The 22206-nt window shown below is 42.0% G+C and overlaps 1 protein-coding gene across 3 annotated transcripts in view; it reads left to right on the top strand.

Annotated features, from left to right (window-relative positions):
* LOC117411060 (DNA polymerase zeta catalytic subunit-like) overlaps window positions 1-22206 on the top strand; it is a 60811-nt gene that overhangs the window by 31666 nt on the left and 6939 nt on the right. For all 3 annotated transcript variants that reach the window (XM_059025832.1, XM_059025830.1, XM_059025833.1), the window contains 17 exons: window positions 813-1047; window positions 2209-2351; window positions 4725-8841; window positions 9177-10105; window positions 10564-10646; window positions 10826-10951; window positions 11475-11667; window positions 11867-11978; window positions 12969-13084; window positions 14401-14504; window positions 14765-14883; window positions 16239-16380; window positions 16741-16985; window positions 17276-17384; window positions 18087-18293; window positions 20421-20530; window positions 21875-21989. In XM_059025832.1, coding sequence (XP_058881815.1) covers window positions 813-1047; window positions 2209-2351; window positions 4725-8841; window positions 9177-10105; window positions 10564-10646; window positions 10826-10951; window positions 11475-11667; window positions 11867-11978; window positions 12969-13084; window positions 14401-14504; window positions 14765-14883; window positions 16239-16380; window positions 16741-16985; window positions 17276-17384; window positions 18087-18293; window positions 20421-20530; window positions 21875-21989 — 7205 coding nt within the window. The remainder of the gene's footprint in view (window positions 1-812; window positions 1048-2208; window positions 2352-4724; window positions 8842-9176; window positions 10106-10563; window positions 10647-10825; window positions 10952-11474; window positions 11668-11866; window positions 11979-12968; window positions 13085-14400; window positions 14505-14764; window positions 14884-16238; window positions 16381-16740; window positions 16986-17275; window positions 17385-18086; window positions 18294-20420; window positions 20531-21874; window positions 21990-22206) is intronic.

The following is a 22206-nucleotide window of genomic DNA, read 5'->3' as shown; positions in this document are numbered from 1 at the left end:
TGGGGGGGGGGGAGGGAGGGTTAGGTCGGCCAGGGTGTCCTCGGCTCACCACGCACCAGCGACCCCTGTAGTCTGGCCGGTCGCCTGCGGGCTTGCCTGTAAGCCGCCCCGAGAGCTGCGTTGTCCTCCGACGCTGTAGCTCTTGGGTGGCTGCATGGTGAGTCCGCAGTGTGAAAAAAAGCGGTCGGCTGACGGCAGATGCTTCGGGGGACAGTGTGTGTTCATCTTCGCCCTCCCGAGTTGGCGCAGGGGTGGTAGCGGTGAGCTGAGCCTAAAAATAATTGGCCATTTCCAAATTGGGGTGAAAATACAAAATTGACAGTCTCGATACTGAATGGCCAGGATGTTCAGCTCCGGTCTTGCATGAGCACAAAATTCACCAAAAAAGATACTAATAAAAACCAGTAAAGATTTAGCTTTAACCCTGTAATGCCCATTTCTATATCCTGTGTGATACAATGCTTAGCACCTCTCTGTATTATTATTTTTTAAATCCAGCCTCACAAGCCATCATTTTTCATATGCAGTATATTATTTGATGCCGGACAGGGAAAAAAAAAAGTGTTTTTGTATAAGTAACAGAATCTAGTTCCATAAATAAAGTAGCTTGTCTTATGCCAGAAATGTTTGGGCATTACAGGGTTAATAGTTTAATTGACAGCTATCAGATCAGCTCCACCAAAGATCACATTTGAATAGAGTCCTTGAGCTGGAATCAGCCCGACAACAGAGGCAAGGTCAATCGGTGTTCTCACCTAGTCCCTTTTGTTCAGGACCTTGTGACCCATTGAGTTTGCGGTGGTGTTTCACAGAGAGCAGTCAGGACCACTCCTTTGTGCACTTGCTGGCTGGCCTGGAGGAGGATGGGTACCAGGCTGAACAGCCCAGGAATTCATCCCAGCATCGGCTCGCGGGGAGCTGCAGCCAGCCGCAGAACAGCGACGACGAAGAGTTAGAGCCAGAGCTGGAGAAAGAGGAGGCGGAGCTCAGTCTGGTGATGTCACAGAGATGGGACAGCGACGTTCCAAACCATCATTTCAAACACAGGTGCCTTGAGTTCTGGTTTTCTGTTTTTTTTAAACCTACTTTAAATCATGTAGTCTGATTTGGTAGATTTAATTGACAGATTCCATTTCATTGCCATTTACTTTTGTAGTATATTTAAGTTAATTGCAGGACATTTGTCCTTTTCATACTGTTAACAAATGCCACTGTTGTAAACCTCAATAGGATTATGCGATTTTTTTTTTTTTTTAGGCTTCCAAGCTAGAATGGCTGGGAAGCCTATTGTTTCTGTTTTAGTATTTTTTTTTTTTTTTTTTTTTTTTAAACACAGTTGCACAGAAACTCACGAAACTTGGTAGGGTGGTAGGCACCTAAGGGAAATTGTGTCAGAGCAAAAATGAAGGTCATAAGTTACATGGTGTGGTGGCCATATTGGATTTTTCTAGAATTTGACAATTTTAAAAAATCTTCTTTGCCAAACCGGTTTAGAGCAGAAATCTGAACTTGCACATACTCCCCTCATGGCCTACATTTACAGTTGTTCAAGAGAAGTCAATCGGTCACATCGTTTGGCGGCCATACTGGATTTGTCAAATATTCAAACGACTTCTTCTCTGAAACGATTATGCCGATTTGAATCAACTTTGCTTACATGGGCTTGACAAGGTTGTCTATCAAGTTTGTACAAAGCAACTCGCTACATAAAAAACCATGGCTGCCGTGAGCCAGTCAAATTTCAGCTATGGTCAAATTGCACATATTTGCACATTTTGCCTTGCTGAAGCTCAACTTGTTTAGAACTCCTAGAAAATTGCCTCTCCTTAAGGTCAAATGCAAAACTAGCTTATAACTATTTACAGAGTGCAGGTAGGGTCATGGTTACTGTGGAACACAGATAGGAACAAGAATGCCTTGGAAGCCGTCAAGTTGCTTGCAACTTCTAGTTTTATTTTTGTATTTTATTTCACTACCTCTGTATTTAAATGTTGCTTGAGTGATTGCAACATTAGATCTGAATGCTACTGTTTTGTGTGATTGACATGCTTCACGTTATTGATAGCATCACACCCCAGAGCAATATTGTCACATCACACATAGCCAGATGTGCAAGTGTAGGTTGTACTGCTAGGTATTGACCAGTTATATTTTATTCCTTCTGGTTGAATGATGGCTCTAAAGATATAAACACTGTCTTGGTTTCAGGCTCTCTGGTACGAACGTGAATGACAGCTCAAGCAACGAGGAGCAGGACTTTTCAGAGGAGGAGATGGACTGGAGCAGGAAGCTCTCGCTCTTCAGCAACCTGGCTATCCCTCAGCTGGACGGGGCTGCTGATGAAAACAGCGGTGAGTTAGCAGACCAGCTTCTTAAAGAAGTGCTAAGCAAGGCGTTAGAATCTGTTTTCTTGCCTCGTATTTGCACCAGCAATTATGACTAATAATCGGTGGAAGATCATCTGGTTTTTGGCTTTCTGGTACTTAATCACTTCATGTGTTGTATCTGAAACTCACTCTGATGGTCTTGCTGCAGTGTGACCTACAGCAAAGGTACCAGGTTGCCGAAGTTTGTCTGTAGCATTCTATTTGAACTATTTGCTTATGATTAATTAACATAAAAACAGAATGACTAAATGATTCTAAGCACAATAAAAGGGTATTTAAGAAAATAAAATAAAAAAGTATTGGCTATCCCTCTTTTAAAATGCCAGTCTCTGTACAGTTTGAAGGTTATGGGTGAGACGTAGTTGTAAGTGACTCTGCAGCTGATGCATAGTTCACACACCCTAGTCTCTGTAAGTCGCCTTGGATAAAGGCGTCTGCTAAATAAACAAATAATAATATAACCTACCAGTCAAGATAAAAATGCATTGCTTCTTCTACACAAAATAAACCTCCTGCATATTTGTCTCATTTGGCACACAAGGTTCCCAGAGGAGATGTATTGTCTTGACACAGATTAGTCAGAGTGATGGCCATTCTATGTTGCCACAGGTAACTGACTGAGTCAGTCTTTATAAAGTGTTAGTTTTAGCAAACTGACTGATGTAACTTAGTGTGATGGCACAGAAGAAACCATAAAGTTCCAGGGTCTTGCGATTGCGATTCTGTTTTGTGACAGCTAAGTGAAGGTAGCATTTAAACTACGATGGTAGCAATAGCCCTGGATGTGTGTATAGCCCTATTTAAAAAAAAAAAAAATTTGCATTTTTTTTTAAAACAAAAACAAATGATTACATTTTAAGCTAGAGGGTTTTCTAGTTTTGAGTCCTGATCCAAACCACACCGTGAACTACTGCTGCCAAGATACATTGGCAGTAGTTAAAAGTACGAAGCATACTTGATGATGGAGGAGGCAGTGACAGCGAATGCCAATCTTGCATGTTAATCTAAATTGTGATGAGAAGCAAATCCCTGATAGTGTATTAACTTGCAACTATTTACAGCTATGTCATAAAAATAAAAAACTTTCCCCCGGTCTAACCAAATAATTTCTTGTATCTGATTAACCTAAGTCTGAACTAATTAATACCACTGTTTTAAATATTAAATAAAGACCTGTCATTTTACTTTAATTGACAACAATACACTTAAGAGATTAACACACACCGTTAGAGATTTGTATCCTCAAAGTCCACTTCTGTCAGCTATTTTTATAGGATTACAGCTTTTTGGATTGAATAGACTCCACTGTATATTTGGATAAGAAAGGTTCTAGCAACCTGTGATTTGGTGTTTTTGTTAGTTGGGAGTTTTGTTTGTGCTACAAATTTATTATTCCTAAACTGTTGCAATGTGCTCTTAATCAGCTTTTCATAAATCAGCAGGTTTTGACTACAGATAAACAAAAAACATGCTAAGGGGCGAGTAAAGGTTTTGATTAGACAGCAGGGAAGAAAATGATTATCTGCACTGGGAATACATTTGGGATTTATGGGATATTCATTTTGTAGGCTGCAGGCAGGCACCTAATGACCCCATCAGGTTCCAATAGTTACTCCCACTCAATCCTATATACCTGTTACTGTCTTTCACTAATGTAACTCATTGTTCATATACAGAACCTTGATTCACACAAAGGAATTGATATCCTGTTTGCATTATTGATGCAGTGTATTTATCTGGGACCATAATGAAAAGCAGATGGGTTGCATGAAGAAATAATGAAGGGAATGCAGCACACCTTCATAGTTCAGTCTAGATGTCAAGGTGAATGAATATTTGCTAATGGTTTACTTAGCCTAGCACTCCCAATATCACCAATCCCTTTAATCACACTTTTATTGAATCTGGTACAAATTATATTAATCCAATGATTACAATACAATATGCAAATATAGAACTTCATTTTTAATTAGCTTCCAGTGGTACCTTGCTTAGAACGAGGTGGACTGAGCCCCTTAGTCATACAGATTTGTTTTTTTAGAAACACTAAAATAATCTTAAATTTATTGCCAAACATTTTGACCAGAAGACTTTTTCAGGGTCTTCAATTTTCCTTCTAATGAAAGTTTGAGAATATAGCACCATTCCACCTATAAAGGTTGAGTATCTGTCTTGAAGCTGACATGTTCTAGTACATTTGTTCCAAGAAAGTTTTGCACATACTGTAAATGTAGCTTCCAGTGACCTACATTTTTGATTAGTAATGACTTTAATGTGCTGAATATATACTTGAAGAAAGCGTTGTATTCTTTGTTACTTAGCTGGTCTGTGTTGTAGATGCAACGTTGAACGAAGAAGGCTCCAGGACACATTCGTCTTTATTCTCCACTGACAAGATTCTTGGAAAAAGAAATCCATTTCCCAGTGAAAGCGTCTCACTGGAACACCCCTCCTCTGCTAGAAATGTGTTGGAGTGCAAACACCTGGAGCCCCGTCAAGCCCTTTCCCTCGACAAAGAGGACCCAACAGAGAAACTCTTCCTGTTAAAAAGCTCTGCGATCCCAGACAACCAGCCAGATCCCTCCATGTATGAGATCAGTAAAGAAAGTACTTATACATTTAGATACCCTGCCACTTGTAACATCACACCCAAGACTGAAATCTCTCACACAGAAGCTGATAAAATGGACATGCCTTCCTTCTATTCCTATGAGAAGGGCATTAACAACTCTGTACTAGATAGCACAGCATTTGAAAGCAGCAAGCCTCAAAGCAGAAAGAAATGCATCAGCATTAAAAGCCCTGAGAAGGGGCAAATCTCCATTCTCCAGAACCACAGGAGCTTTTCACTCTGTTATTCCGAGATGAGGAACTCTCCTGCCAAAGCTGAGCTAGAGATTCATCAGAAAGGAGGCAATAGTTTTTCACCAAAAAAGAGCAGCCTGGTGCCAAACCCGGGGGGAGATGATGGTTCAGTGGCACCACAAGGGGGAGAGGCTGGGAAAACCTACAAGGAGGGAGATTTGGGTGAGCTGAAGATCAGGTATGAGGACTATCAAGAGAACAAGACCGCGAAAGCAATCAGTAATCAGCAGGATGCCCACTATAAGTTCTTCCCCAGCGTGATCCTCTCTAATTGCCTCAATCGACCAACCATCAAGTGTCTTGGCAAGTCTGGAAAGCTGGAACAAGATGAGAGACGGTCAAGGCTAAAACTAAGTAAAAAGAAGACTAATGTAGCATGCCAGCAGGTCAAAATGAGTGCAAGTGAGAGCATAGGAACTGACTTGAAGGAGTCTCTTTGCACAATGTTGAAGTCTCCTAGCACCCAAAGTGCTGAAAAGGAGGATAATTCAGTGCTGGGCTCTGTTGATACAGATACTACTTCAACCACTACAACGACTACTGCTGCTAAAGCTGCTTCAGCTGCTGAGACTGCCAGAGATAACAAGCTTACTCTGCCGAATCACTCGCAGGGTCCTGCACAACTTGGCTCGGCACAGCCTTCAGGCTGGCCTGGAAGCAAATACACTTTAAGAGCAAAGCGCAAGGTGCGCTATGAGAGAGAGGACAGTGAACCCCGTGCAGGCTCCCAGCAGTCCAAGTTTGCCCTCATTCCAACAGAAACCTTAAAAGACAATTACATTCTCAGTGGTAATGACCCAAAGTCTCGAAAGCGCAGGAAGATGTCGAATAAGGAGCCCCCAATTATCATTAAGTACATCATCATAAACAGGTTTAAAGGCCAGAAGAACATGCTGGTTAAGATGGCAAAAGTGAATGCTGAGGAAGAGCAGGTTATGTTGACAGCTGAAAAGCTGGAACACTATGGAAAGCTAGCACCGGTGAAACAATTTTGGCCTAAGGTCCCTGAGTCGACCGCCATTAAATACCCAATTTATTCACCAAAGGCAAAAAGGGCACAGAAGCAAAAGGCAAAGGTTCATTCAACAGCAAAGAAAAAAGCAGGTGGTTCCCCAAAGGTCCATGGAGCAACATTAAAGAGAAAAAAGACCAAGTCTGTAAAAAAGCAATTGACATTGGCTACACTTTCTCCACCATCACTGTGCTATAATTCACAAGTCAATGACTTTACTACAGAGTACATCGATGTTTTGTCCAAATTAGGTTATCTCTCTGAGAAAAAACCCAGACCTACCGAGACCTCCCCTCCTCGGTGTTGGTCACCAAGCGATCCACAAGAAGAGTTACCACTAACCGTTGAGCAGAAGGATGCTTTCCTTGTTAATGACCCACCTAGTCAGGAAAGAGGAGTTCGCAGCAGGACTTGTCTGAGGAAATCAAGGGCGGTGACAGCCACCAGCCCCAAAAGGAAAAAAGGCAAGGTGGCTGCCAAAAGTGTAGGAGAGGAGACTGCATTAAAGGAAAATCAGAAGCGGAAACCAAGCGGTCGAGGACAGAGAAGACAAAAGAAAAGCAATGATGTGTTGCCTGAAAGCGGCCAAAGCTTGGCCAATGGTAAAAGAACCCGGAAGTCTTGCAAAAAAACACTTTCTGAAGAACATAATGAGCTACCTGTCAGTAGCGAGTGTGACAACTCTCGGGTTCTCTTTCCTGAGCAAGAAACCTCTCTCTCAGCTGGGCATCTCCCTTCCTCTCAGTTGCCCATGTCTAGCACTGCTCATGGAGTTGTGTCTGGTGTAATGGACGCTAATAATACTGTAGAATTTTCCTTCATTCCTGAGCAAGAACCGACCTTGGAGACTCCAACTCGATTCCCTGTTGAAAGATCCACTTCTCATTGTAATCAAGACCCTAGTGATCGACTTGGCCAACAAAAATCCCAACCTTCCCACAGTCTGTCTTTTCATTTCTACAGTATCAATAAATCCACTCAAGAATCTGTAATCTCGCAGACCCCCTTGCAGTCATCGCAGACAGCTGAATTGCACCCCCAAAGTAGCTGTCTGTCATCCAGGGGACAAAATACCAGCCTTCCGTGTTCTCTTGCTACAACAGAGTCAGACAGCCATGGTTCAGATGTCTCATGTCAAAGCAGATTACTTAGTCCACAGCAGCTGCCAAGTTCTATAAAGTCTACATATTTCCAGGCAGAAATCCCATCTCCTTTACTTTTGAGGTCCCTTCAGTCACCTGAAGGCAAGACCCCAGGAAAATCTTCCAGGCGTCCATCTAAAAAGCTGGCATCTGAACCCAAAGAAAAAGCGAATGCTTTAGGACTTGCACGGTTCACACCTATACAAATAAAACCTTTAACCAGCTCCACACTCGAGAGCAAGGTAGAAGCCAGAACAGATTCTCCATTACATACCTCTTACAAGAATGGAGAGAGATGGCCTCCTGTGACTGAACAACCATCTGGAATAGCTGTCTTGAAAGAACTTCTACAGAAAAGACAGAAAAAGGTACAGGAAGGAACAGCTCTACAGGATCCTTCCGGTACACCTCTGTTAAACAGGAGTGGTTCATGTTCCACTGAAAAGCCTGCCAAAGTCAAAAGAGCCCCATCATCATCCCCTAGAAAGTCCAGGAATCCTAAAACCCAAACCCCAAAGGAGAAGAAGCCAAGGAACCAGAAGAAAAATCCTGCCAAGGAGGAGCCCGTTCAGACTGATTGCCCTTTATCAGATGACAGTCCTGTGTTTCCTTCAGACCCAGGCTTCGAGAGCTGTTACTCATTTGAGGATAGCTTATCTCCTGAACTCCCGCACAACTACAACTTCGACATCAACACCATTGGGCAGACAGAGTTTTGCAGCCTGTATATGGGAAGCCAGTTTGTACTGGCTGATAAGAACCTGCCCCAGAAGTTTCTCAGTGATGTGATCCAGGAGCCTGTTCCTGCCATCGCTCTGGGTCTGGAGGGTATGGGAGACAGGTTCCCAAGTGCTAGTGAGGAGTTTCAGCATCATCATGGGGTAGAGTGGTTGAGAACAAGTCCACTTAGCCCAGATCTTTTTGACAGGTCATCTGCAGAAAGCAGGGAACTACTTCATACTCATCTGTCTGCTTCTTTGCTTGATTCTGACAGTGGACGAGAGCTAGCTGCTGCAAGAATTGTGCGAAGCAGACAGAGCGTTGATTCTGTAAGCAAAAATGACCTTCAGCTCTGTAGCCAAGGCTTGTTCGATGATGGAAAGGACCCTTTGACCTCCTTTGACCCATTTCTACCACTTCCATTAAACATGTCTTTTGTTGATCTTCTGGGTTCCCCTCCTGGGGATCTTGTGGAAGGAAGCGAGGCTTTAACAGCAACCCCCAGCAGTTCTCCAAGGTCGATCAGCTCCTTGTCCCAGCTGAAAAGTGGTAGCCATACACTACGCAGCACAGGGGGTGCTCACATACTGAAGCCACTCATGTCTCCCCCGAGCCGTGATGAAATAATGTCAACACTGCTGGACCTGGATCTTGCGGAGACTGCTTATCAAGAGCCATTCTGTAGCGACCCCTCCGATGCTCCAGGAAAACCAAGGTAATTAATCTGCTCACTGTTGCTTCACAGTGTTATTTTGCTCTTTATCACACTTGCCAGTATGGCCGTAGTCCTTTATTTTGTGGCCACTATTGGACCTTGTAGTCGCACAGTTCATAAAAGATAATGTTGATTTTGCAAATTATGCCATTTACTAAATATTAATCATTACTAAAGGATATGTCTTTTGTGTATTTTATATTTGTGGGAATTAAATGACTGTGTAGTGTAGCTTGCTTTTAACATATCACCATAGATGTAGCACATGTATTTTTTCTGTCTGAGTGCAAAAATAAATTGACCTGCGGTTTGAAAGCCTGTCTCATTCTCTTCAGGGAGATCGGAGGGCGTGTGCTGACAGTGGAGACCAAGCTAGCAGACAAGCTGTCAGATTTTGAAGGGGATTTCTCCTTGGAAGGTTTGCAATTCTGGAAGACCGCGTTCTCAGTGATGACCGAGCTTGGCTCTCCCACCACCAACAGAGGTGACCCTTTTGACTCTGTGAGGGGAGACAAGGATCAGCATCTGGCATCCACCAACGATCAGAAGGTGGTTGTCATGCCCTGCAAGAGTGCGCCCAGCCACCAGCGGGTCCAGCTGTGGGTGCAGGCCAAGAAGGAGTATGATCGTTGCCAGAGAGGGGGAAAGGAGAAGAACAAGGCTGAGCTGCCAGTTCAGTACATAGGTGTTTCAGTGGCCTCCGCAGAAGAGCCAGTCAAGGGAGCTGAGGTCCATAGTAACATAGCAGTGGATGCCGAAACATCCTCACATTTGGCAACAGTACATCCTGGGATGGAAAGAGGTGATCTTTCACTGATTCTACAAGTATCACCTGTCAAGTCATCCGAGACTGGAGACTACGGATCCCAGCCCTTGGAAGCTTGTGGAGAAACAGGGGAGGAAGATGAGGACTACTGTGGAAACTACAGCTCTCCTGATTTCCCTGTTCTCCCCTCCTGGCAGCAGATGACTTCGCCCGAATCCAGCAGCAGGGATTCTGACGAGGGAGAGGAGACAGGGAAAAGATTTGAGTTGAGATCCCCCAAACTCCTTGAAACCCGTAAAGATGCCCTCCTTTCAAGCCAAGGTTCCCAATTGACACAGAGAAGACAAGACAAGCAGCTGCTGAGTCCGTGCACACTTTCACACAAACCAGGGGCTGCTGGGAAAGGTAACCCCACCCAGCTCCACAGCACGCCAGTACACCAGAGAAGGAAAAGTGAGGGGCCATCCGAACCACTCTGTTCCACCCCAATAACAACCGGTAGGTCCCCATCCTCCTCAATACCTTAAAAAGGCTTCAATTCTTAACCCTCAGAGACAACAAGTATTCATTGACAAAGATTTTTGTAGATTCACTCCTTTAGATATGTAGATGACTTCTCCTGAATTTCACGCACACAGTATTATAATCAGACTAATTGGCAGACATGTCGGGAAACCAGTATACATCATTTTAAGAGATTCCATGACTCTACAGTCACAGACAAAAGTATTGACACCCTACACTTCATATAAGATAATTCAAGTAAACATGTTAAATACAAGCATTTTGTGAACATTAGTTTCTAATTAATATGACAAAAACAAAAATATACAATTTCTGGCAGTTTAACAATAATAAATCACTGATGCAATTTCAAATATTTGTTCATGACGGTACTTTTGTCCGTGACTGTAATTATATGTCCGTTAGTCACAATCTTTCTGTTTTTTACCCAGAGTCTAGATCACAGAAGCTGAGCCAGCGAAGGGGCAGCAAAGCTAACACTCTAAAAAGTGTACTCCTAACAACACAAATCAAGGTCATTCTTTTTCTTCTATCCACTGTTCCTATAATAATATTCTAACTTCAATGTACAGTTTTATATTGCTACACATAACCCTCTTGGGCTAGCAAGAACTATAAAAGCCGACTTTGATTCCACCAGCAAAAATGCAGTTTGAGTCTCCTCTGGTGACATTCATTGCTTTTGTCCTTCAGAATCAATTTGCTACGTTGAATGTTCCAAAGAAAGAATCCTCGGAAATTGAAGGACCGTCCATCAACAATTCTTATGGTTTTAAAGTCAGTCTGCAGAACCTTCAGGATGCAAAAGCACTGCATGAGGTACCAAGCTCCATTTTAATAATTCAGTCTTTCAGATTCCTCAGATCTACTGACCTTAAGCATGACAGTCATGCTTAACGGCTGAATAATCATTAATGAGGATATCACGTCTGTCTAATATGTACAGTATAAGGACACGAAATACAGTCTCTATTCTGTAACATTTCGTGATTAGGTGTCAGTGATGTGAGCAGTCTATTTTAATCATTTGTAGGTTTTACCATTCTGCTAGTTTGCGTTTCTAATCCTGGTACTGCATACGTTCATACCCTTGTTGAATTAGTTTGGAGTAAGACTTAAATACTCCTAGAAACAAATTCAGTGCATTTTATAGCTGTTACCATGACATGTGTAAGGAGAGTCTAGCTAAAAAAAATACTTTGGGTGAAATGATACAAAAAAGAATGGCTGCTTCCAGAAAGCGGGTCAGCTTTTTAGCAGTGCGGTCATGCCGGAGTCTGCGGGTGCTGTTCTGGGGTATGTTTTGACAGTAGTGAGTCTCTGTTCTTTTTGTAACCTGCAGGTACAGCACCTGACTCTGTTGAGCATGGAGCTACACGCCAGCACTAGAAGGGACCTGGAGCCTGACCCTGACTTTGATCCTATATGTGCCTTATTCTACTGCATCACGTCTGATGCACTGCTGCCCGACACGGATAACACAGAGCTCTGTGGGGCTATCGTGGTGGACAAAGACTACAGCTCTTTCGGGCAAGGTGGCCAGCATTTCAACCGTCCTAAGCATGGAACTTGTGTGAAACGTTACCAATCTGGTCACTTAATGATCAACCCAACAAGTTCATTTGGAATTTGTATGGAAGACCACGTGTATGGAAGGACCAGCCATCTATATCGCTGTGCAGGTTTAAAAATAACTAAATATTCGATGTGTATTAAACTGTTTCATATCTGTAGGTTCAAGAGTCACAGCACCCCTGCTTGTAAGGTCTGGCGTCACCGGATTGCAAGTTACCTACACTACTGATGAGAAGCAGCTATTTCAAGAAGTTGTCCGCATTGTGAGAAGGTTCGTCAATTTTTTTTTTTTTTCCTGTATGCATATTGTTCTTCATCCTTACTATGCACCGTAATACAATCAGGAGCAGAACTGAGATTTTCATCAGAAACAGAAACATTTTGTATATTGGCCTTGCATTTTCTCACTGTCTTTTTCAAAGCGCTTCTTTTTTATATAGATGTGCTGTCTGTTTTGAAGGCTTTACATTGCAATTTTTTTTTTTAAACTTGCTGACGGCTCTTAACTACAGTTTTCTTCTTTTTAGTGTGATTTTTCTTTACGTTTTAGAACCACTTACATTAAGAGTAAGTGTCTAAATTTTTAGTGCTTTGACCAGTTTTCAGAATTTGCCCTTCGGTTGTACTGTAGTTGCCAGCTATAGAAACACAATCTACGCCATCCAAACAGTCTTCATTAATATGTGGCAGCTAGTGAACACCTACTCTGTATGGCCAGCAATACAAAAAGGAAGCTTGGTTGGTGTTCAGCAAAAGGCACAGACGGTTATGAACAGAAAGACACCCTGGCCGGATAAGCCTGTGTTACATATTTGGGCAGCAGTGTGGAGTAGTGGTTAGGGCTCTGGACTCTTGACCGGAGGGTTGTGGGTTCAATCCCCAGTGGGGGACACTGCTGTTGTACCCTTGAGCAAGGTACTTTACCTAGATTGCTCCAGTAAAAACCCAACTGTAAAAATGGGTAATTGTATGTAAAATAATGTGATATGTGAAATAATGTATAATGTGATATCTTGTAACAATTGTAAGTCGCCCTGGATAAGGGCGTCTGCTAAGAAATAAATAATAATAATAATAATAATATTTAAATGGCTGACAACTAGAATTGAAGAGCAGCATCTGAAATCCTCTTTACACACAGATTGAACGACAGGGAGAGGACATTCAAATAAATACATTGCTACTGTTATCTGTGCATTCTTGTTTAAACGGTATGGTCTGTGAGCTGTGACATTAAACAGTAACCCTGCTTTTCTCACAGGTTTGACCCTGACATCCTGCTGGGATATGAGGTTCAGATGCACTCCTGGGGTTACCTCCTGCAAAGAGCCTCCGCTGTCAGTGTGGATCTCTGCCAGCAGCTTTCACGAGTCCCAGGTAAGGCTGGGGAGGGGGAGGGGGTTTTGAGGGGGGCGGTTGAGGGGTCGAGAGAGGCAGTGAAAGGACAATGCTCATTTTTTACTTTAATGGAAAGTACCTTTTTGACTAAATAGTGTTTTAAACTGCATACCAGTAGAAACCCAACAGGGTTATTAAAAATCAACAAAGTTAGAACATAGGGTTTTATTGTTTATAAAGGCAATGAAGTTACCTGAAGGCAACTTTTTTTTCTGGAAAGCATTGAAGCACCTGGTAGTTTCAGCATGTTTTTATGAGCAAAGTTCAAACGGCAAAATCTAAACCGACAACCTGGTAAGAACTGCTTAATGTCAGTTGCTTGAACGGTTACCTGAAAAAAAAAAAAAAAAGATTTGTTTCCTGACCTGGAAGGTGTTTGCTTGAACCACTGCTGCGATCCAACTGCAGTTTCCAGCATTAAAGCAAAAGGTGTCATCTCTGGAATGAGACCAATCAGTCCTGATAATCTTTTGTTCCTGTGCCCAGCATGAGCTACAAGGCTGTCTTTTTTTTTTTTTTTTTTTTTTTAAACAAGTGAGTATATACAGTATGCTCACAAGTATCTAGCCTCAAGTATTCATCTCTTCAAACAAATTAGCCTCTGCTGCCTCTGTCTGTCTCAGGAGTAGCTCTGACATTCCTCTCATGCTTCAGAGCTTCTGGATCCTTTGCACCCAGGTGTTTGTTCATTGTTGTGCACTCAGCCCCCTTTGGGCATGAAGTTTAGTAATGAGCAAAATCCTGCTGAGACTTGGCTTTTTGTGATCTTTTTTTGATTCTCCTGCCGTATTCACATCAAGTTTATTTGTAGTGGAAGTCTGCATCTTCATTAGTTTATTTTTTTTCTTAAATAAGATGTAGTGCTTTAGTGCTCACCTAATGTTTTGTTTTAATCAGGAATCAGTTGCAACTAAGGTGCCATGTGTACAGACATTGGACGGTAACATTGGAAGTTGAATTCTGTCTCCTTGTTGTGTGACTATTTTTTTGCTTATCGTTAAGGCGGAGTGTACAACCTTCAAGCAGCTTTTTTTTTTCTTTTTTTTTTTTTTTTTAAGTATGAAGTGATGATGAAGGATCAGAAAAGCCTGGCCATTAACAGGGCATGTTCTCTTTTTTCATTTAATTGCCAGACTGCTGATTCTGTTGAAAGAAGAAAGTTTTCAGCCCTTACAGATCCAACCCCCAAAATGTTTGTGTTGGCTATTTGAAGAACAGAGTGGTTGGCATCTACATTAAAAAAAACAAAAACTTTACACTTCTCTAAAAATACCACTTGCCCCTTATTTTATCAGGTCATTTTTCTGCTGAGTGGGATGAGTATGATGGCGACACCGTGCCGGAGATCAACATCATTGGACGAATTGTGCTCAACGTCTGGAGGATGATGAAGACTGAGGTATGACTTGATTTAACAACGAACGTCAGAGGCAGGGCACTGTTTAATGGACTACTTGGTATGGAATAGCAGACTTCTCTTTACTAATGCATACTTATTGTTTACATTCAAATCGGTCATTATGTCCTTGTGACTTTAACTCAAAAGTTTAAAGCACCCAAGTGGCGCAAATAATTAACTGGCTTGTCTGTTTGTGTAGGTGATGATGACGAGCTACACCAAGTGGCGCAAATAATTAACTGGCTTGTGTGTTTGTGTAGGTGATGATGACGAGCTACAGCTTTGAAAATGTGGCCTTCCATGCTCTGCACCAGCGTTTCCCCCTCTACACTCCCCGCGTTCTCTCTGACTGGTTCAACAGCAAGACTGACCTGTACAGGTTGAGTTTATTGAAATTAATATCACTTTAGATGACAAGAGAGGCAGGGGTCCAGGAGTCACCCTGGACCCCTGCCTGTCTTATTCCCAGCACATATCCACTCTGGCACGCACTTGCCGATTTCTTCCTGAGCAACATACGAAGAATCCGACCCTTCCTCACCAACTACACCACCCAGCTCCTGGTCCAGCACCTGGTACTCTCCCGCCTAGACTACTGCAACTCCCTCCTGGCTGGCCTCCCTGCATCCTCCACCCGTCCTCTCCAGCTCATCCACTGCTCCGCTCACTCCACTGGCTCCCAATCACCGCTCGCATCCAGTTCAAGACTCTTGTACTAGCCTACAGATGCCTTGACCAGACTGCACCCAGCTACCTCCAGACCCTCATCTCTCCCTACACCCCCACTCAACCTCTCCGCTCCTCCTGCACTAGAAGACTGGCTCTACCTCCTTTACGCTTCCCTGCCTCCAGAGCCCGCTCCTTCTCCACCCTCGCCCCGCGGTGGTGGAATGACCTTCCTACAGATGTCAGGGCTGCCCAGTCCTTGACCACCTTCCGGCGCCTCCTCAAGACTCACCTCTTCAGACAGCACCTGTAGAACTCCTTTTCCCTCTGGACACTTATCACTCTTCCTTAAATGCGCTTTACTTGCTCTTATCTGCCCCCTATTTTACTGCATTTAATCCTGTACTTTAGAGTACTGTAATCTGTCAAGTGTTATTTAATCTGTAGTATTTTGTATTTAATTATATCCTGATGTAACTATCACTGACACTTATCTGCTCCGTTATTGAATCGTATTTTGACATACTTGTAGTTGCTAGAACCAAAGTCATTGTATTTATCTTGCTCTTAATTGTATTATTACTTGTACTGTGATCCTTGAAATATATTTTTGTTTACGACTGTAAATCGCCCTGGATAAGGGCGTCTGCTAAGAAATAAATAATAATAATAATAATAATAACAAGGCTACCATGAGTTTTAGTTGTGTGTGTGTGTGTTGGAGAAACACTAAAGACGTTGGCCTTTTTAATACATGATTTGAGCAGAATCCAGCCTAGGATGGGCCTTGAAGGCATAGTGAACTTATCGTAAGCCCTTAACAGTTAAGTACAGGAAGTTGTATGCAGATAATACAGTTGCTTTTAACAGTCTATAAATAATTAAATATATTTATTTTATACTTAAACGGGGGGAATTTCTTTATATAACTCATCATTTACAACTTTGAGGATAAAGTCTTTATGAGATTCTGAATATTGAAGCATGTTTCTTACTACGGTGTACCATGAACAGACAGATTTGAGTCCGTGGTGGCTGTGAACCGGTGTGGTCCCTTCTTTTTGCCAGGTGGAAGGTGGTGGATCACTACATCAGCCGTGTGCGTGGGACCCTGCAGCTGTTGAAGCAGCATGACCTGATCGGCAGGACCAGTGAACTGGCCAGGCTGTTTGGGATCCAATTCTATCATGTGCTCACGAGAGGGTCTCAGGTCAGGCTTGTTCTCTTTAATAAATACACTGGACAGTTAAATGGGGGAGGGGGTTCTTGCAACATACGTGTATAATGTTTTTTGAAGATATACAACTTGTTTCACAGACCGAGATTTAGCACTAATCTTGGACTACCTAATGTTAGTTTAGGTACAGTAGTCCTAGATTAGTGTTGGGTGGTGTCGGTGAAACTAGCTGATCATGTCTTACAAGCTGGCTGATGAAAAGCACTGAGCCATTTCACGATGTGTGATAGGATACATGTATCTTACATATGTACCAGGTATTGCCCCTCGTGCAGCCCTGTGAGTGAGGGCAGCCTGTTTAACACGTGACCTGTTGCCCTGCCTGTCTTCCAGTACCGGGTTGAGTCGATGATGTTGCGGGTCGCTAAGCCCATGAACTATATCCCCGTCACTACCAGCCCACAGCAGCAAGTTCAGATGAGATCCCCTCAGTGCATCCCACTGGTCATGGAGCCTGAGTCTCGCTTCTACAGCAACTCTGTGGTAGTGCTCGATTTCCAGTCCCTGTACCCCTCCATTGTCATAGCCTACAACTACTGCTTCTCCACCTGCCTGGGCCACGTGGAGCACCTTGGGAGGTAAGAGAAACACAACACTCTGAAATGGTTTCTCCATCCATTTATTTAATACCCTGTATATGTTTATTTATTTTTTAAATGAGAAAAGCTACCTTATTTATAAATAGATTCAGTTTCTTGCACAAAACATTCCTGTAACTTGTAGTACATATAAGATGTGTTTATTCAGATTTTTTTAATATTTTGCTAAGTATTTAAGAATGGCATCTGTACCAATTGTAGTCCTAAACCTGTCCACAGAGGAGAAAATAATTCCAGTTCAGTCTTTTATTACTCTTTGTGCGTTTCAGCAACGATGAGTTCAAATTTGGCTGCACCTCTTTGAGGGTCCCTCCAGATCTGCTGTACCTGCTCCGCAATGACATCACTGTCTCTCCCAGTGGGATTGCATTTGTGAAGGTAACAGGATCCTTTGTTGCTGTGTGTGACAAATGAAATCTCTCAGCTGTTCAGTTTCAGTAAACAATCATAAAGGCTTCCCTTGACAGAATCATTGCTATCCTGTGAAAATAGTAGTTTGGAAGGAAAACCTTTTGCTCCAGGGCAATTTTTTAAATTTTTAAAGAGAGCTGTCCCACTACCGTTGCTCAAGCTATACCCACTTATTTGAATTGACTGGAACAGATCAGTGAAATTAGAGGAAGCGTCCCACTTATTGCACAGTATTAAGAGCCAATCAAAAGCTTCCAGTAGTTCATAATGGCTAGCTTTCCATATAACACACAGCATGCATTCCCATAATACTTAAGGTAAACGCTGGGGCAAATCTAAATATTACCTAGTCAAACAAGTATGGTAGAAGATCCAGAATAAAAGCAATTACTATTTCCAAACAGAAAACCAATCTTTGCCAACATGAATTTAATTGAACTGATACATAACACTCTCTTTGTGTATAATGTTTGTGACCTGAAGAACCTTGGATAAGATCCATTGTATAGAACACACACAGTTCTCTTGTACTGTCCTAGCAAACAGACCATAGTGTACAGTACATAATACTATACAATATATACAGTAATCTGCAAATAGCAACATGATTTTGGTCTTCCCTGCTTTTTCTTTTATGGTTTGTTCTTTTTCTCCCCTGCTTATGCACAGCCGTCTGTGAGGAAGGGTGTGCTGCCCACAATGCTAGATGAGATTATCAAGACCAGGGTCATGGTGAAGCAGTCCATGAAGGCCTACAAGCACGACAAAGCCGTCACACGCATGCTGGACGCTCGCCAGTTGGGTCTCAAGCTCAAAGCCAATGCCACGTTCAATTACACTTCTGCTCGCATCTCTGGGAGAATGTCGAGTGTCGAGGTGAGAGAGAAACACCCCATGGGATAGATTCGTCACAAAGTCTTTAAACCAAAATGCCATTTATGTCATTTTTTGTATTTTTATTTTTAAATTAAATCTGTTAAACATACAAAACAATTAACACACAACTCAGTAGGTTGATTTAAGGAGAAGTTAGCCTACAGTGTTTGTCTTGATAAATCTCATACATTTTCCTTTCCCTAAGCATTTCAACTTAACTCAGACATTAACTCATTAGCTACGACTGCGTTTTTTTGTTTCCCCCCAACAAGTTACTTGCAGAGCTTTTAAAATCCCTCTGTAAACAAGGTGTGCTGTTTTTGCAGTGTCCGCATCCCTATAAGTCATAACTAGGCTTGCTACTATTCCATTTTTATTTTTTTGCCAAATCGATTATTTAATATCGACGTTTATTTTTGAGAGAATTTACCTTTTTTTTTTTTTTGAACTTTACCTTTATGTTAAAAAAAAGAGACTTTTTATGCCATTGAGAAACGTCTCATTTAGAGAAACCCCTTTATCATATTCTACATGGAACAAAACCATGGTTACCAACATGCTAATTGAAATAACATTTGGTCACAGCGAAGCTATACCTTGTAGATATAGATCCTACACAAATAAAAAAAAAATGTCTCAAATAAACTGTAGAAAACTTAGCATATAAAGTGTATTACACAGACCTTTATAGCATACATTTACAAGTAAAAACAATACGCACAGACAGAACAAAACATTAGAGTTGAACAGAAGTAACATGCACTTATTCCGAGCTCCGCCCCTCTCCTTAAGCACAGCTGGACTCCTTGGAGGCAAGGCAGACTGGCCCGCTTTATCCTGCAGCGGAGACTTCAGCCGTCGATCAGGGTTGTGCACAGTACTCATTAAGTGTTTTCCTCTTGCGCCCCATTTTCAAATCAAACTAGTAACTGTCACCGTATATACCTATAATAGCAAACGCTTACCTACACCTTAACCCGCTAATTTCAAAGTAGGCGCTTTGAATGACTATAGATGGCAAATGAAAGTGCACAGTCGGTCTGATGATTCACAGTCATTTAAATGAATGAGAGCATTCTATCACTGATTCAGCCAATGAGTGACGGTGAAACTACACTAGTCTATTAAGGAACTACTGATTTGACTGACAGCGACCCCTAGCCATTCAGAGCGGAACGGAGACGGGACAGACATCAAGTATAAAAACTACACAAACTAGATTTCTTATATTATTATTTTTGGTAAGAAAAAAGAAATAGCGAGTGGTTTTACCGACGTTTATCGTATATAAATTTCTGGGGGATTCAATGTTTAACGAGCTTTACTGATTAAAATCGAACAGTAGCAAGCCTAGTTTAAAATAGTACCTGTAAGATGTGGTTTCCTATCTTCCCCGATCACTTGAAATTACTTTCAGTACTTTTTTGGAATTATGAAGTTCTCGGGGAAACTCCAATCTATCCCGAAGCTTGGTGGTATTTTTCACATCTCTGGCTGCAGTTCCTGAATTTGTAACTTAATTCTTTCTGGTCACTCAAGTTCCTCCAAGCAAACTTTTATAGACAGTCTGCCTGTGGTCACGTGCAGCAGAGTATGCTGTGGAAGTGTTTCCTGGTGACACCAAGCAATACAAGCTCTTGCTGAATAGGTGTAATCTGGCATGCAACTGGTGAATGAGCTCAATGGCCAGTCATTTGTGTATTTTTAGACACCATGTGGAAGGGTAGCGTTGCGGTAAGTGCAAGCGGTGGTAATAGCAGACGCAGGACATTGCAGTTTTTACAGCACTTTTTTTTTTTAATGACAAAAATTATACAAAATAGTTCAACAAAATACAAAAGCAATGAAGCACCCAAACAGCAGCTGTCTTGGTGCAGGGACAGAGAGCATAGCCAGCTCCAGGTCTAATTGACAATTAATCAGTTAGAACCTGACCACATTCTGCATAGAAGAAAAAAAACAAGCTGTCTGTGTGTCACACTTCAGACATCTGGAGACCAACAGTAATGTACACCAATACCCACCAGTCTTGGACGGTAGTGCATTGAATTACATTTTTCTACAGTGATTACTTATTATGGAGCCTGTGGCAAACTCATTTTTATATACACGTCTTTGTTTCTGCAGGTTGGTGACAGCATTGTTCACAAAGCCAGGGAGACACTAGAGCGTGCCATCAAGCTGGTTAACGATACTAAGAAGTGGGGAGCCCACGTTGTCTATGGAGACACTGACAGGTAATGTGCTCTTAGCTGACACATTTGTTACTGTGTGAATTGAGCCTTAAGAATTCTTCATTCTGGCGGAAACTGCCTGAAAGAGACAAACAAGAACATCTGCAGTATGTATTGTCTTTTGAAAACCCATGCAAGACAGTGTTACAGCTCCAGAAATAGCTGTCACTTTGCCCTCTAGCAAATGCCATTGGGATTGATGCAGATAGCTACATTAACACTGCATATGAGAAAAGCAATACGCAAAAATTAGCCGTACAGTCAATTGCAAAAGTAAAACCGCATACTCTGGTTGATCAAGATAGCTGAACTGCACTTGAGTTACCTGTGTCACTGCATCAGTTGTCTTGCTAAACTTGAATGGGAATAAAGAGGTCAAATCCCTGATGCCATTTACATTGTCACACTGGCTTTGATTGATGACTCTGAATTAGATCTGTGGGAAGGACATTAAATTTACCACTTGGTAGTGCAGAAGCGCTAATCAATAGTATTAACATGCTAATCGTGAGTTGAGTTCAGAATGTCAATCACTCTCCTGGATACCTCACTGACTACAGCGATGGGAACCAAAAAGTAATTGGAGAACTCAAGTACCTGAAATGTGTAGTGGTGGCGTACTCGAACATGATGTTATGCAAGTAAAGCCACATGTCTGAAAATGCTATGCATTTGGAGTTGAGTGTGTTACCCTGGTCTATGGCTGTGTTGTTGTCTACAGTGGACTCTGCATACCTGCAGTTAATGCTGTGTTTCTATTGGGCTTGCGGGCAGAGTTGACTGTCACTCTAAAATTGATTTGTTTATAAAACAGCATTTTCTAGGCAACAGTAGGATGTTCAAAATGATGCTTTTTATGCATAGCTAGTATTAAAATTGTTGATATTGTCTGACAGTATCAGTAAATATCAGTATTGTCTCACAGCGCTTATAACTTAAGCGCTTTAGGATGCCTTGGCATGAAAGGCACTATACAAAATAAATTTGATTGATTGATATATGCTGACTAATATTATTGCAACGATCTGCCAGCAAGGTACTTTTTTTAAAATTTAAGTAGCTGAAGCCGATTTAAAAAAAAAAAAAGCCAGACCCCATTATGTGAAGCTGTACTTGAGTTTGTTTTTATTTTTATCAACTGCATCACACCATAATGTTACAGAGGGTGCATTTTTATGGTTTATTAAACAAAAATAATAAAACCGGTCTCAACAAAGCTGTTTTTAAACACAGATAATATTCATATACTACTAACTTGCCCAAGACAAACTGTACAGGAGGGAGATCAAATGAGACCTTTTCCTTTTAATCTTTCTTTCTTCCTTCCTTCCTTCCTTCCTCTTCCAGCATGTTTGTGCTGCTGAAGGGGGCCACCAAGGAACAAGCGTTCAAGATTGGGCAGGAGATTGCAGAGGCTGTGACTGCTACCAATCCCAAACCAGTCAAACTGAAGTTTGAGAAGGTAACCGAATGAGAGCCTTAAACTAGCATTCAAAACCTTTTTTGGGCATTTACATCCTGAATACTCAAAAGTCTATAAAGTACGGAACCGTCCTAGGATCTCTTACGCGGGACTGTAGATCTCTTACGCGGGACTGTAGATCTCTTACGCGGGACTGTAGATCTCTTACGTAGGACTTCCGTAATAAAGCACTCCCAAGAAATGAAATGTTGGTGGT

This window comes from Acipenser ruthenus, chromosome 6 (assembly GCF_902713425.1).
Source record: "Acipenser ruthenus chromosome 6, fAciRut3.2 maternal haplotype, whole genome shotgun sequence".
In the NCBI taxonomy this organism is placed as follows: Eukaryota; Metazoa; Chordata; class Actinopteri; order Acipenseriformes; family Acipenseridae; genus Acipenser; species Acipenser ruthenus.
The sequence above is the reverse complement of the archived record's forward strand: the minus strand, read 5'-3'. Positions and strand labels throughout refer to the sequence as shown.